At 41.1% G+C, this 16,714-nt stretch overlaps 2 protein-coding genes across 6 annotated transcripts in view; one reads left to right on the top strand and one right to left on the bottom strand.

The window, feature by feature from the left end:
* Nucleotides 1-9,141, bottom strand: part of LOC110521504 (long-chain-fatty-acid--CoA ligase ACSBG2) — a 56,124-nt gene extending 46,983 nt beyond the window's left edge. The window contains exon 1 of one of the 2 annotated variants that reach the window (XM_021599102.2): nt 8,981-9,141. Coding sequence is in view for 1 of the 2 variants with exons in the window: in XM_021599099.2 (XP_021454774.2) it covers nt 849-855 (7 nt within the window). In the remaining variant the exon portion in view is untranslated. Of the gene's footprint in view, nt 1-848; nt 1,002-8,980 lie in introns of those variants that run through there. The other variant, XM_021599099.2, reaches the window with a different exon arrangement.
* A 1,041-nt stretch (nt 9,142-10,182) lies between these two features.
* Nucleotides 10,183-16,714, top strand: part of LOC110521502 (DNA-binding protein RFX2) — a 78,615-nt gene continuing 72,083 nt past the window's right edge. For 2 of the 4 annotated variants that reach the window (XM_036968420.1, XM_036968418.1), the window contains exon 1: nt 10,183-10,346. The gene's annotated coding sequence lies outside the window, so the exon portion shown is untranslated. The remainder of the gene's footprint in view (nt 10,347-16,714) is intronic. The other 2 variants (XM_036968421.1, XM_036968419.1) reach the window with 1 other exon arrangement.

Genomic DNA, 16,714 nt, shown 5'->3' with positions numbered 1-16,714 from the left:
CAGTCAATTAGGAGAGGATTAGGTCCCAAACAGTATGTCCAGTACACAACTGCCACATGATGTCCATTCAAAAACTGATTGCAACGATAGACTGACTGATTTGAGTAGAGGCCTTTCTTGAAAAAGCCACATCAAAAATATTTTCAGAAACCAGCATTAACTACAACAAATCCTCCCCAAAACTAAGCAGGGTTTCCCAACACACAATCCCTTTCCCCACCCACACAGCACTTAAATACCCAACATTTTAGAGAATTTCAGATGCAAAGAAAGCACTTGCTACATTATTCAAATCCCTCGCCTTTCCTTCTCTCGCTCCGCCTGCATCTCCCAGATGGCCAGCTCACCCTTCTGCCTGGACCTGTTTCCAAGGCTGCTCAAACACTGGGGGTGAATCAAGTTTCCATCCAACCAACTGCTGTTTCTGGCAGCAGCAGCCTGGCGAGGAGTCCCAGTAATGCTGGGGTTTCTTTCTTTCTGCCTCGCCCTAACCTGTCCTATTAGCTCTACATGGAGGGCTGGATGCTCCATCCCAGCAAGCAAGCAGACACACATACCTGCTGACCACATGGGCTAGTGAGGTGGATGAACCAGTACCACATATCAGCCTTCATAGCTGTAGTACATAAGTTGTTTTGAACTCAATGTAATATTAATCTATGAACTAAACCATACGAAGGACAATTCAAACGAACACAGAGGGACTCAAATGTAAGAAAACATCCGTCACACCTTGAAAGAGCCCAATGACGCTAAAGATCACAAGCGTCAAGTGACATAAGCGGTTGCGTGCCAGATTTAAGTGAAAGGGCTGAACATCTCATTCTAAATCATGTAGAAGGACTTACAGTGCATCCTAGTAAGCAAACTTCAGATCTCTTGTTTCAGTTCTGGTTGCCGGTTCTCTGGACTGCGTAAGCGTGCTTTGTATTCTGTCAGCCACTAGACACAAAATATGCTGGCCACTGTGTCTACTCTAACACATCATTAATTTTCAAACTGAGTTTGTCCCTCCTCCAAAACCCCACCCTCTCAGCACTAGCTTCTTTCCTGCAGACATCCTTACACACTTCCCCCACTAGTATTCCAACACTACAGCCCATCTCATTGGCTGATAGGGCTCACACCACAAGACTCGTCCCACATATAGGGTCACGTCAGCCAAATGAATGCAAGGAGGAGGGGAATGGGTCTGCAGTCGGTGAAATTCCCTTTCCTCTTGGATGATGTCGTTTGCTCACGCGTGTGTGAGCCCCCCCCACACACACAAATGCAGTTATGCCGGCGGGGGTTACTACAGGACAAGGGGGATTAATCTGGTTATCAGGCCAGGTTGCTATGGCGATCCAGCAGCTGTGCTAGCTGAGCTTTGACTTTCCAGAGACTAAATGGATAATTTTTATTTTATTTATTTAACCAAGTAGGCAAGGTTAACAACAAGTTCTCATTTACAACTGTGACCTGGCAAAGATGAAGCAAAGCAGTACGACAAAAACAACAGGAGTTATACAAACAAACGTACAGTCAATAACACAATAGAACAATCTATGCAGTGTGTGCAAATATAGAAGAGTAAGGAGGTAAGGCAATAAATAAATACATAATTAACATTTAGCATTAACACTGGAGTTATAGATGTGCAAGTAGAGATACTGGGGTGCAAAAGAGCAAGAGGATAAATAACAATATTGGGATGAGGTAGTTGGGTGTGCTATTTACAGATAGAGCTGTACCTGTACACAGCCAAACAGCTGATGATTAAAGTTAGAGAGGGAGATGTCTCCATCTTCAGTGATTTTTACAATTCGTTCCAGTCATTGGCAGCAGAGAACTGGAAGGAAAGGCGGCCAAAGGAAGTGTTGGCTTTGGGGATAACCAGTGAAATATACCTGCTGGAGCGCGTGCTACAGTTGGGTGTTGCTATGGTGACCAGTGAGCTGAGAATGCAGGGCTTACCTAGCAAAAACATATGACCTGGAGCCAGAGGATTTGGCGACGAGTATGAAGCGAGGGCCAGCCAACGAGAGCATACAGGTCGCAGTGGTGGGTAGTATATGGGGCTTTGGTGACAAAACGGATGGCACGGTGATAGACTACATCCAGTTTGCTGAGTGGAGTGTTGAGGCTATTTTGTAGATGACATCGCTGAAGTGAAGGATCGGTAGGCTAGTCAGTTCTACAAGGGTGTGTTTGGCAGCATGAAGTGAAGGAGTCTGTTGCGAAATAGGAAGCAGATTCTAGATTTAATTTAGGATTGGAGATGCTTAATGTGAGTCTGGGAGGGGAGTTTACAGTCTAACCAGACACCTAGGTATTTGTAGTTGTCCACATATTCTAAGTCAGAACCGTCCCGAGTAGTGATGCTAGTCGGGCGGGCAGCAATTGATTGAAGAGCATGCATTTAGTTTTACTAGCATTTTAAAGTAGTTGGAGGCCACGGAAGGAGTGTTGTATGGCAATGAAGCTCATTTGGAAGTTTGTTAACTTCTCTAGGATAGGGGGCAGCATTTTGAATTTCGGATGAAAAGCACACCCAATTTCAACTGCATGCTACTCATCCCCAGAAGATAAGATATGCATATTAGTAGATTTGGATAGAAAACACTCTGAAGTTTCTAAAACTGTTTGAATCATGTCTGTGATTAAATATGATTCTGACCAGTATTTTTTGTAATTATCCGTGATGGGAAAACAGTAATCCACATCTTTCACTCAGTGAAGAGATGTGCGCTAAGCAACTATTGGCTAGTTATTCTGTCTGTAAAGGAATGGGCGGGGTATTGTTTGAGCCTGCTACAATTGCATTAAAACAAGCCGCTCTTCCTCTGCTCTCATTTCCCCAGACATGTACGAGTGGCGCGTGTCTAAGTCTTCCCTTCTCCAAACATTGTGTAGGAATCCGAATCTGTTGCTAGTCATTGTTGTTCAATCTAGTTATTTCCTGTCGACTTTGCTGTAGCCATATTCTTGTATTCGTCTGTCTACTTCGAGTAGTTTAGTAGGCCTACTTTGTCGGTCCTTATTATTCCATTGCTAATGATGTCTCGTTATGTCGCGGTCCAAGCCCATGCTTGCTATTATTAATTTATTCTCACCCAGGCATGTTTACAGAGCAACACCGAAAATAAAAATGACAAAATATAGATTGTACAAATGTGACGTAACATGACATCAGGACAGACAAGTTTTGCTCCTCTTAAAAGTTAAACAATATATAGGGCAAGCGAATTAGCCTACCTTCACCTAAATCTGTGTCTGGACTATATGCAGCCATGCATTAGGCTATTTATTTGCATAATTTGTTAATTGAATAGGAAAGTAAATCGTGTGCATTTTCATGTCGGGGGCGTTTAGGAACACAACGATTCACTCTGAGATGCACTCAGTGAGAGCAGTATTGCACACTTGAGCTATAGGCTTTACCAGCATTTAAAAAGGGCACTTCCGATCACGAGTAAATCCGATTACGAATATCAAGCGTGATAAAATGGATATGATTACGAGTATGACGAGATCGGCATACCCCTACCTAGACCCCACACTCAACTCTGGACATTTAAATTAGTTCCACGGCTTCCCTCCAAGGACTGATTTAGACCTGGGACACCAGGTGGGTGCAGTTAATTATCAGGTAGAACAGAAAACGAGCAGGCTCCGGACCTCTTAGGTTAAGAGTTGACTACCCCTGCTCTAGATTATTTCAGATAAGTCAGTTGAAAGCAGAGAGTACATTACAGTTCTGAGATCCCTCCAATGGAACAGGGGTGCTTAATGAACAGTTAACTTCTTGGTGACAGGGCAGTATTTTCATGTCCGGATTAAATGCATGCCCAAATTCAACTGCCTGCTACTCAAACCCAGAAGATAAGATATGCATATTATTAGTAGATTTGGATAGAAAACACTGAAGTTTCTAAAACTGTTTGAATCATGTCTGAGTATAACAGAACTTATTTAGCAGGCGAAACCCTGAGGACAAACCATTCAGATTTTTTTTTTTTAGGTCACTCTTTTCAATGGATTTTCATTGGGAATACAGATTTCTAAGGGACCTTCTTGCAGTTCCTATCGCTTCCTATGTCAACAGTCTTCAGAAATTGGTTGAGGTTTTTCCTTTGTGTAATGAAGTACGGCCATCTTGAACGAGGGTAACTTCAAGTGTACTGTTAGATAGAGGTGCGTGACCAGAAAGCTAGCTACAGTTTGTTTTCCTCCTGTATTGAACACAGATCATCCAGTCTTCAATTGTATCGATTATTTACGTAAAAAAAATACCTAAAGTTGTATTACAAAAGGGACACTAGCGTCCCACATATCCCAGAGAGGTAAAAACAGACGGGAGAGGGAGTGGGATGAAAATCATTAATCAAAATAAATGTTTTCATTTACCTTTTTTATGGGATACACAAGGCAATTCTAGGTCTTGTGGCATATTCTGGTTAAACTATCCCAAATTCAATGGACTTGAATACAACCCTCTTGCATACACAGTGCATTCTTCCATCACATGTGAAGTGCACTCTTCCATCACGTTCAGCTGATTCTCAAGATCTTGCACACTAATGAGATGCTACATGCTTTCTGGTAAGTTGATTACAATACTGGGCGGGGTGAATATATTTTATAAATGACATACATTATTTTTGTTAACTAGTAAATAGTAGCCTACAGCAAAATGTGTTTAAATAATTTCCAACTTGTTAACAATTTCTGCTAGTTAGTTTTTGCTACCATGTGGGTTTTAGCTTGCTTCAGCCTGCTAACTGAGGAGTGTTAAATTCCCCCGTTCCCATACATGTTTCATTACAATTTTTCTAATCTTTACAGGAAAACGACACAGCACTATCTGATGTGTGGAGACATTTCAATGCAGCTAATGTAGAAGGAAAAGCTGTGCACATTTGCAAATACTGTGCCAAATCATATGTGAAGAATGCAACAAAGATGGAGAATCATCAGGCCAAGTGCATAAAGTTCCCTCAGCGCTCACAACAAGCAACCTCTGACAAAAGTCCCTCTACTTCTATTCGAGGTGAAAATTATGAATCAGACACCTTATCGATAGCAATAGCTCATGGTCCTCCTGTAATCAGAAGTTGTTTTTGACCCAATGGAGGAAAGTAGTCAGAAATGCTGATGAATGTCATGCTAGAGCTGTGTATGCAATTTGTTCACCTCTGATGCTTACAGGCAATGTGTATTGGAAGAGATTTCTGAACTTTCTTCACCTAGCATACACCCCTCCAACCAGACATGCTTTATCTACTAATTTGCTGGATGCAGAGTTCAAGTGAAGGTCAAGCAAATCATAGAGAAAGCAGACTATTGCAATCATCTTTGATGGGTGGTCAAATGTCCGTGGGCAAGGAATAATTAACTACATCATCTCCACCCCTCAACCAGTATTCTACAAGAGAACAGACACAGCGGTCTATACATTGCAGATACGCCGAAGGCAGTCATCATTGACCTTGGACCACAGAAGGTATTTGCACTGGTGACAGAATGCTGCCTGGTCATGAAGGCTGCTTGGTCATGTCACACACCCATTGGCTGTGCTGCTCATGCATTGAATCTGCTCCTCAAGGACTTCATGGCACTGAAAACAATGGATACACTCTACAAGAGAGCCAAGGAAATGGTTAGGGACGTGAGGGGTCATCAAGTTATCAGAAATCTACCTTACCAAGCAAAGTGAAAAGTATAAGCACACCACATTGAAGCTGCCCAGCAACACCCGTTGGGTGGTGTTGTCATGTTTGACAGTCTCCTGGAAGGGAAGGAGTCTCTCCAAGAAATGGCCATATCCCAGTCTGCTGATATGGACAGCCCCATCAAGAGGATCCTCCTGGATGATGCATTTTGGGAGAGAGAGGTAAGCAGCCTGAAACCTTTAGCATTTGCCATTGTACGGATTGAGAGAGACAATGCCATCCTGTCTGATGTTCAGACTCTACTTGCAGAGATGTAAGAGAAGAAATCCCTACTGCCCTGCCCACTTCACTGTTGCTCCAAGCAGAGGAAACTGCAGTTCTGAAATACACGCCACAGCATACATGTTGGACCCCAAGTATGCTGGCAAGAGAATCCTGTCTGGTGCAGAGATCAACAAGGCCTATGGTGTCATCACCACCGTGTCTCGCCACCTTGGCCTGGATGAGGGCATGGTTCTTGGCAGTCTTCGAAGGTACACTTCCAAGCAAGGGCTTTGGGATGGGGATGCAGTATGGCAGTCGTACCAACATATCTCATCAGCCACCTGGTAGATCTGAGGCTCTTTCCCCTGTTACCTCCATCCTCCTCCAAATCCCAACAACAACAAATCCCAACAACATCAGCTGCCTCAGAGCGCAACTGGTCCTTGTTTGGGAACACACACCAAAGCACGCAACAGGCTGATCAAGATTTATGTCCGTTGCGTTATGCTAATTAGTGTCAGATGATGACAACGGTCCCGTTCACGGGATGGGGTGTCACTAGAGGTTAAAGGTACAGTCAACTTGGTGTATGTAAACTTCTGACAAACTGGAATTGTGATTGTCAATTATAAGTGAAATAATCTGTTTGTAAACAATTGGAAAAATTACGTGTGTCATGCACAAAGAAGATGTCCTAACCAACTTGCCAAAACTATAGTTTATGAACAAGAAATATGACGAGTTTTAATGACTCCAACCTAAGTGTATGTTAAACGTCTGACTTCGTGTGTGTGTGTGTGTGTGTGTATATGTATATATATATATATATATACACACACATACATATATATGTGTGTGTGTGTATATATGTATACACACACACACACATATATATATATATATACATACACACACTTTATTTTAATAAAATCAACTAATATATATATATATCCTGAGCTTGGCTGATGCTTTAAGCACACTGTTTGATTAAATATGCAAGACAAAGGACTCAAGATAGCCTAACCAGAAGAAAAAGAAAAGGTTCCCGACCCTCCTCCTCCTGCTCTGCAGTTAAGCTCCTGAAGTTGCCGGTAATAGGCTACACCAGGGGTTGGCAATTTATCTTACCATTTATGCTGATCTGCATGATAGTTATAATTTTCATATGAACATTTTCATGGAACAGTTAATTTATAATAGTCTTTGTATCTAAACAAAATAAAAAATAATCTAAATTCTTTCTAAATGAACATTATCCAAATCTAAAAGTAACTTCTATTGGCATCTATGTAAAATTTGCCTACATAAAGCCAACAAATAAAAATATTGCAGCCAGGCCTCCCGGGTGGCGCAGTGGTTAAGGGCGCTGTACCAGCTGCCAGCTGTGCCATCAGAGTCCCTGGGTTCGCGCCCAGGCTCTGTCGTAACCGGCCGCGACCGGGAGGTCCGCGAGGGCCTAGCGTCGCCCGGGTTAGGGTGGGCTTGGTCGGTAGGGGTGTCCTTGTCTCATCGCGCACCAGCGACTCCTGTGGCGGGCTGGGCGCAGTGTGCGCTAACCAAAAGTTAACATAAATCATGTAGCAGATAAAGGTTATGGTAGAACGAGTATGTGGCCTTTTCTGTAGCCTACAGGTTGGAGATAAAAATGTATGACAATGTAATGAGACGGACACTTTTTACATCATGCAGGTTTCTATAATCAAATAGCCTAACCTAATTGGAGCTCAATAAAATAAATGCGCTGTCATGTCAACAAAACTTAGTAAAACACCTTTTTGTTGGTGTTTTACAAACGGTAGGCTTACCAGACGGGGCTGCACCTCAGTAAATCCGGAAAATACTTATTTTCAACGAGTGGGAAAATGTATTTTAAAAACACCTTTTCAACATCATTTTGCTTACTGGGACTTTTAGTTTTGCAAGGCAGCCCTGAAACCTCCATGCAGTTGCATGCACACATGTAAATACATGTAATTTAACCGTAACAATGTATTACCTGTTAATGTGACCCTCCTGTAGGTTCACTCCAACCCCTGTTGTAATTAATCTGATTCAGTTTATAACCAGCTAAGGTGCGCTAGAGTGGGGTTGGAGGGAAAACCTACAGGACAGTAGCTCTCCAGGAACAGGGTTGGAAAGCCCATGTATCTGATGCGGTCTGACCAAGAGTAAGACATGCCATACTCTTTTTGGCCAGACAGCATCACACATGGCCTAGACATACTGAGACAGAGGGGCGCTGTTTTGATCGCTTCGATGCAGTGTTGAGTGAACTAACTACATTTAGTTCCAACTAGAAATTTAACTACATTTCACTGTAGCTTGGTGGTAGTTGACCTAAATTCAACTGATGGTAGTGTTTTCAGTAGTTAATGACTTTTTACTTCGGTTAACATCCGATTCCAGAGTGTTCAATGTATGCAATTTATTATATTTCAGACTTAGATATGATCATTTCTCACGAAGTAGTTTGGATGTAGTGAACTACTTTCTCAAAGTAACTTTAGTTAACTATAGTTTTGTTAAGGGTAGCTTTAATTTAAGGGTAGCTTTAATGAAGCTTAACTTCCAGTGTGAAGTAACTGATTGCTTGGTCAACTATACATTTTCAGAGTAGCTTCCCAACACTAGAATGGCACGCATCTACTCGCTGTTGGTTAACTGGCCGAACTACCGGCAAAGCCTGAATAGAAATTCCTCGAATATCTCTTCTACCGGTACCTAGCTGATTAGCTAACGTTAAAGGCTGTCAAGCCAGCCGTCGCGTGCAAACAAAAGTAACGTTACCTAGAACAGTGGCTAATTGTAGCTAAGGTTAACCAAATTAGCTTAAAAGTTTAAATATCCCCGTTTCAATTAAGATATTCCATTTCAATCAAGAGCACCATAGTGAACAAACACTGTAGCTTCTCTGTCACTACCGCTTGGTAAACTAGCCAGCTATAGTAACGTTCGCTACACAATTTCTGAGTCAGCATCACGCGTTCAACACGATATCGTTAGTTAACTTGTTTCCAAAAATTATTAGCTAGTAAGTCTACGAAGATAATGTTAGCCCTTACCGCCAATACAAAACAATCAACCGTTTCCTGTAGGTAACTTCAGCGTTGCAAACTTTGGCGCTGAAGTTGTTGATTAGGGAATAGAGACACGTTCACTTCACTTCCCTGAGCTTCAAGTGTGCGCGTACTGATTCTTTGTGAGGAGAATGTGACGTGGCGGAGTTTCATTCGGTCATGTAATTTGAAACTGAAAGATATGTATCTGACTTATTTTGACTGTACTGGTTTGGTCTCTGGGGAGAAAATTCGTGTTTTAAATCCCAGGTGAAATCAGGGTTGACAGTACAGGTAGTCTAGTGGTTAGAGCGTTGGGCCAGTAACCGGAAGGTTGCAAATCCCCGAGTTGACAAGGTAAAAATGTATCGTTCTGCCCCTTAACTGCCGTCAATGAAAATAAGAATTTGTTCTTAACTGACTTGCCTAGTAAAAAAATAGCAATGACTGGAAGAGGACCATATTGAGAGGCACTAGCAGCTATGGCAAACCTATGGGCTGGCAATGTCCTATTTAGACTAGAGGTTACATTTATATTTATTACACACATGACTGATAACAGCATTATTGTTGATTCTTTTTTTGTGTTGACCTTTAAGCAATAGATGCTTTTTTCTTCAGAATTCATTGACATCATTCACCCATCCATATACTTATATGTACATATATATGTACATATTCTCATTCACCTCTTTATATGTACATATTCTCATTCATTGCTTTAGATTTGTGTGTATTAGGTAGTTGTTGGGGAATTGTTAGAGTACTTGTTAGATATTACTGGAACTAGAAGCACAAACATTTCGCTACACTCGCATCAACATCTGCTAACCATGTGTATGTGACCAATAAAATTGTATTTTATTTGACATCAACAGCTGCACATGAACTTTCTTGTGGTATAGACTTCTACTCTCTAGCTCTGGTAATACCCAATGAATGAATTACCATAGATGTTTTATAAATTATGTGAATTGTTGCAAGAAACAAATGGCACAAATCTGCAGATTGCTGGATCCTTCACACATATATCTGAAATTCGTGACCAAATGTAAACGTTTGTGGCTTTACCAGAGATTAACAAGGTCATAGCGCCCTCTAGTGGTCTAGTGGTCGATTGCCTTAGTGGGCGGAGTCAATGCAGTATTTCCGCCCTCGTTTTTTATTTTTTTTGCGACTGACGTATGAAGGAGAGGGTAGCAACAGTTGCCTCGAGACCCCCGCACGCCATAGTGACTGTAGCCGTGGAGACAGTTACTTACCAACGGGTGCAACACTCAGCAACAGCAGCAGCAGAAGCAACTGGAACTCAACGAGCAAGTGAGAGAGGGGAAAGAGAGCACAGCCAGGGCAGAACTTATACAAGGCAAAGGTGAATATATCTTTACGGAGTTGAGACGATACATTTATTCTAATTTGGGATAATGATACTGTGGTATTGAATGCACGTCAATCTCTCTTTCATACCGTAGTAGATAACGTTACTTTCCCTTCGTCACATCCACCCCACGAATCTTCTGTCAAGCAGCTACCTAACGTTAACTAGCCAGTTAACTAAGCTAATGTCGTTTACTCCATTCAACGCGATTGTTTGTCTGCCATTTATATAAGTTTACCAGCAAGTGAACTATCGTGTTGCTAACTATTTAGCCAAGTTAGTTCCATATTTGTACACATTTTTAAATTTTTATACACGGGTTTAAACCTTGTGCCAGGTTGTGTGCATAATTTAATTGTCGGTTTATTCAGCTATAATATGCCTGCTCTGAAGCTGCCAAGCTAGTTAGCTACAAGTTGTACAGTAGATAGCTAACGTTAGCTAAAAGAGCTCATAACATGAACATTTTGTAGAATTTTACTTCGTGGATGTGACTGACAACTTGCTGAAATGTTGCCTAACTCAATTTAGCTAAGTTAGCTCGATTATTCATGGTACCCACAAATTCATTCACCTACTGTACTAACTGTTAATCGCAGAGCCAACCGATGTAGCCAACATTAGCTAGCTGCCAGCTGGGTCAGGTAACATAGGCATTAGTCTACCTTAAATAGCTAAGCCTAGCTATTCCAAAATTGTGCAGACAATTATTATGTTTCACCAAAACCCATCTCTAATATCTGATTACTAACTTTGATATACGTTATTAATATTAACTCATGAAGAGACCCATTATAGTGCTGTTAAATTTCGACGTGTTAGCTGAATTAAATAATCAGTCGTTACTCGTTCTACTTTTTAAACATGGAACAGTGGCGCGAGCTCATCTCCAATAGCTCACTAACAGTGAGTAGTCGTTATTTGCTAGCTATGTTTATTACCTATCCTGTTACACAACAACAAACGGAAAGCTTGCCAGCTTACTGGTTATATCACATTCAGGGTGCCACTGTCGTGTCGATCTCGTTTTGGGAAAGGGGTGCACATTGATGGAACAGTTTATTTGGCATGCTTTTTTCTTTTAGTAGGAGGCTGTGTAAAAGCTGATTGGACCGCTGTAAGTAGGCTAAGCCAAGGCAAATAGTAATTCTACTATAACACGTTAATAACCAATAGTAATGCAATTACCGAATCATATTCTTAGCTAACTACAAATATTTCCCTATTTTCTACACCTACGATTAACCAAAAATATGTAACAGCTAGGTGGTGCTATGATAGTTATTCCTCCTCAGTGGTTATTTTCTAAATAGTGGCTAATTATTTTGAGTGGTTTAATATAGTTATCCCATGTGAAATTTGAGACATCACACCTTTGAAACAAATATACCTATTATTTATTATACCATTCAGCTGAATGTGGAACCCTAAACTGTGCCCCAGATCAAAAAATCTCAAAGAATCAGGAGACATTGACTTTAACAGCTTGACTCTGCTTGTCTGACCTCAGTCCAATTTTCTAGGAACAGTTCATCACCATTCACCACGGTGATGTTACACTTGTTTAACAGAGCCAGGGCAGTTGATGAGTTCTATCCAAGATAGTGACATTTTGGGGCGGCAGGTCGCCTAGTGGTTAGAGCTTTGGGCCAGTAACCAAAAGGTTGCTGGATTAAATCCCAAAGCTGACGTGATAAAAATCTGTCTTTCTGCCCCTGAACAAGGCAGTTAACCCACTGTTCCCTGTTAGGTCGTCATTGTAAATAAGAATTTGTTCTTAACTGACTTGCCTAGTTAAAAATATATATATATTGTCCTGGTGTCAGTTCTCATTAGGTGTGCTGCGCTTTATACTTATCTTTAGAGCCGAGTGCCCATACTAGTGAAAACCATGAGGATAATAGGCACGGAAGTGGTTAATGCAATGACTACAGCGAAGCCCTTCTCTCTACTCTGATATTGCATTAATTTCTTGTCAAATAATTTGTCTCCACTGACAATTTGTATGCAGTTTGGTTGAGGTGCCTTTCAAATTTTTTTGGGGGGGGGTCTCTGGTCCCCACTGAGTTCACCCTGATCTAATGACAGCTGTCAGACGCTCCTTTGTGAGACCTGTTTGCTGTAGTGGCAACAGTTCTTAATAATCTTTGTCGCATAAAAATGCACTCTTTTAATTAACTATTTTAATTAAAATATCTGTTTTCTGGTAATGGAATACACCGTCACAGGTGCACTTCCACATAGGATGCCTCTTCCCAGGCAGAGAACTGAATGATTCATGTTGAGATGTATTATTGATGAAGCCCAATACCTGTTTCCTTTCATCTGAAATGGGGAGTATATGTTGTGTATTTTCATTAGCCAGCCTGTATATTTATGAGAGTTAGGTTGATGGTGGCTTTTTGAGTGCCATCTGTTAATGGGTCTTTTGTTGAAGGTTGTTAGCCTGCTACTCCACTAAATAGGCCTATAGGGACTGTGCTCATAAAGTTTCCTTCAAAATGAAGTTTCTTGCAGTCTAATCCTTATTTTACTAATGCACCCTGATCTTGAGTAAGGATAAAATCAATGTTTAAGGGATTACTGCACTTGTTTTGACAAATAAGGGTACTTCTGAAAGAATCTAGCTTTGATTGGTCTACAAATAAATAATGTCCCTGAACCTCCATGCAGCCAGAATCTGATCATGCTGCTGTTATGTTTACATGGCAACTTGATATATAAATACACCCAAAGTCATGGAAAGAGAGTGGATGGGGTGGGCCAGAGGGTAACGTGTTATTCTTTTAAAAGTCAGTGTTTTTAATCAGGTTATTTTCATCTCCCTGGATGTAGCGGGTGTACATAGTTTTGGCTTGCAGAAGCAGGTCAAGTGGAAAAGGTGCTCAATAGAGGAGAGTAATACGGAATGGAAAGAAGCTGGTACTGACTAGTTAAACCCATTCTGAGGTTTTGTACTGATTGTGTTTTGGGAAGTGGGTCTTTCTTGTGCTCCATTGAAAATGATATGTTTCCTCTTGAGTTGCCTTCTTAATCAACAAACATCAAAAACCTTTTAAGGCATGCTCAAGCAACAACAAAAAACATTTGGATCAGTTGAAAGAATACATGCTGTTTGAGTTTACTGGGTAACTTTCAACATATATTTTCTTTTGGTCTGCCAGTGTCTTCATTATTGACACAGCCTGCAGCCTGTGATTGTGGTCATGCTTCGGTGCCTCCCAGCGATGAATGCCACTGTGACCTGTGATTCACCACTGCCGCCTGTGGTCCAGGTTTAGTCCTGTCTGTACTCTTCCTATGGACCCCTGTCCTAAGTATCCACTTTGGCGCTGCTTTTGTGATTATTTTAGCAGTATCCACAGTAACCCTATACCATATTGAGGTTTTAAGGGACTCGTCCCTGGTACAATGCAGCTCTCAAATGGGCAGCTGCAATGGTCCCTGTGGGGGGGGGGGGGGGGGGGGGGTCGTCAAATGTCCACTGTGTGTATGTGTTCATGCTGTATTTAGCTAATCTGGATGAGGTCCAGCCCCGAGGAGAGGTGCTCAGTCTAATACCCGGCCAATCACTGCCTGTTATTGAGAGTCTGCACAAACTCAGACCACAAACTCAGACCAACAATGTTAACATAAGAACATAATTTTTTCAAAGAATTGTCATCAAGACAGAGTAGGCTACTCTCGATTGCAGGCAATGGTTCACTGCTGGAGCATTTGCCAGAACTCAATCAATGTGTGGTGCTGATATGGCCCATTTTTTTGGACACTGGAGTTATCATCCATTAAATTATTTTTGTAACTTTTGATTCGCATCCTATTTTAAAAGCCAATAGTTGGCGCACTAGCAGCAGTGTGCCTAATTTATGTAGATGTCATCACTGTTGTTTTTACAGTTATGGTGTTAAGATCCAAGAGCATTTAAAATTGGAATTCGTCCTTGCTGTGCTTACTGAGCCATCTGGTCTCTGTACATTTGATTATCTGACATTAACTCTGTTTTTAATGAGATTTGCCAAACCTCCAGTCAGAAATGTCATGAATTCACTGAACAGAGCAGAGGCACACAGAAGATGAATACCTTTGGGGAGTTGTTAATGTGTACATGGGAAGTAATAGTGTGGTGGTTTTCTACATAAGAAAGGGGCAGTTTTTCCTCTGTTATTACAGTTAACTCCGTTAACTCAGCCACCACTTGTACAAAACGAACAAGTGTCCATGTCAAGTGTCCATGTGCAGTAAATCTGTTTTGTCTTGCAGACAGTGTTAAGTTGTCAACACAGGCAGTGCAGTTTGGAAATCACAAAGTAGGCTTTTGTGTCCAAGCTACTGAGAAAGTCTCACCAGGTAGAAAAAAAGTTGCCCATGATTGGCTCTCAGTAGCAACAGGTTAAAACTTGTTGTGGAATGAAATGTTTTTCAGTTGTTTTCACTCTCACGTCACCAGGGCCATTCTTTACATTCCACCTGGTTTGTAATCATAGCTACACAACTCCCACAAACAGCAGACGGGGTTCTGACATTTGCATCACAATGATGGTCCCCCCTCAACTTTTTTCAGCAAGGGACAGTTGACCTCCCCCAATCCTCTCCACTTTCTCTCTCTAGTTCTTTTCTTTTGTGGAATTTTCCTTAGTCAAAATATACATTTTTATGTTGACGTTTTCATTTCTCATTTAAAAAAAGCAACAAGTATGCCCGCATTACTGCACATAGCGTTTAGATAATAGCGTTTCAATAAGATGATTTGACAAGGAACAGGGGCAGAGGAGGCTCGCAGGTTAAGGCTTCCTGGGTTTAGGGCTGAAAGTGGGCTGTGGTGGTCATGAAATTTTGTCAGGCGGTGATTGTCAAGCAAATAACTTCCGGTGTCATGGTAATTGACCGTTAATTAACATAAACACATTTAGCATCTCCTGGCTTCCACCATCTACATTTGAAAAAAGGTCCAATATATCCATTTAATATAACCTACACCATCACGATAAATTATTTATTTTATACATGTCTAAAGAAACATGATATGAATAAAATGTTGTCTATTTCAGAAGAACAGAATAGCATACTCTGAGTTGTCCTTATGTTAGGCCCTGATCTGGCTATGCCAAATGGCTGTGAGCTACACTAGTTCATTTAGCTTAGAATTGCATGGCATTATTTTATAGTATGAAGAATACAATTGAACAAAGCTGAATAAAATAGAAAGGACATTTTCCCCAAATTATTTGAAGGAGTGCGCACATGCGGCTATTCTGTGTTGAATGGTTAACAAAGAAACAGGTCCTCCTATTTGCTTAATTTAGAGTTATTTATACAACTTTAGTTGTGATACAAATGCTAGGCTATATGTTTAGACTTTTAATACATTCTAAGGCTGCATGATGCCACTAATGATTATTAGAATTTTTTTGCATGAAAGGCATGAGCTCTGCTTTGTTTTTTTTGCACGGGCTGCACAGTCTCTCTCTGCATCAGTCTCTCATTCACATTTTGACAAGCACTTGATAATGCCCCGAATTTCCCGGCATCATCCCCTTTGTGTGGCTGTAATGCCCCCTAAAAAATCCATGCCTTTTGCAACCAGTGGCCGTTGTGCCCTTGGGCTGAATATAATAATTATATTTCTCTTCTCCAGGCTGCATGTTCTGAAGCACTTCTCACTCACATGGCTCTCTCAGATAGCTCAATTCTTATTAGCCAATGCCCGTCACATGATCCAGTCCTTCTCACAGGCTACAAGTGACGACAGACACATCGGGGACGCAATTGCGCATGTCCTTATCGAATTCTTAGGCTCCTATTGAAGATGTTGGAATAACTGTCCATATTTACTTTTTGTCAGCCAACAAGATGAGTAGGCCTAACGAACAGCAAAAGCACTAGCCTATGTCAATCTACTATCCCCCATAGTACAAAGGTTGACCTATTCTGTGCGAGATAAATATTCCAAACATAGTCTGGAACAGTTGTGGGATGCGATAGATCCCAAATTAATACAACCACTCGCATCAATTTTTTTTTAAAGCAATGAGGCTGGCACAACAGATCAGAACGTTTATCTTAAAATGTTGATAAACTATTAGGCTATTTCTTCACATTATAAGCGCAGCAGTGCAGACACGGCTGTAGGCTATAAGTGCAAATGTTCCAAAATGCAATCAATTAGCGGGAAAACACCATTCTCAAAAGTGACCGAAAATGCGTTTATGCATGTTATGCTTTTATTACAAATTAGCATTTTTTTTATGGTGAAAAGGATCTTTCCCTAGAACAATAGAAAGCTGATGGGATCCTCCTCTTTTTAATAAAGGCCATCAAAACTTTGTTTCTCACACAATTGCATAGCCTATAGAAATGTTGCG

Source organism: Oncorhynchus mykiss, chromosome 30 (assembly GCF_013265735.2).
Source record: "Oncorhynchus mykiss isolate Arlee chromosome 30, USDA_OmykA_1.1, whole genome shotgun sequence".
Lineage (NCBI taxonomy): Eukaryota > Metazoa > Chordata > Actinopteri > Salmoniformes > Salmonidae > Oncorhynchus > Oncorhynchus mykiss.
The sequence above is the reverse complement of the archived record's forward strand: the minus strand, read 5'-3'. Positions and strand labels throughout refer to the sequence as shown.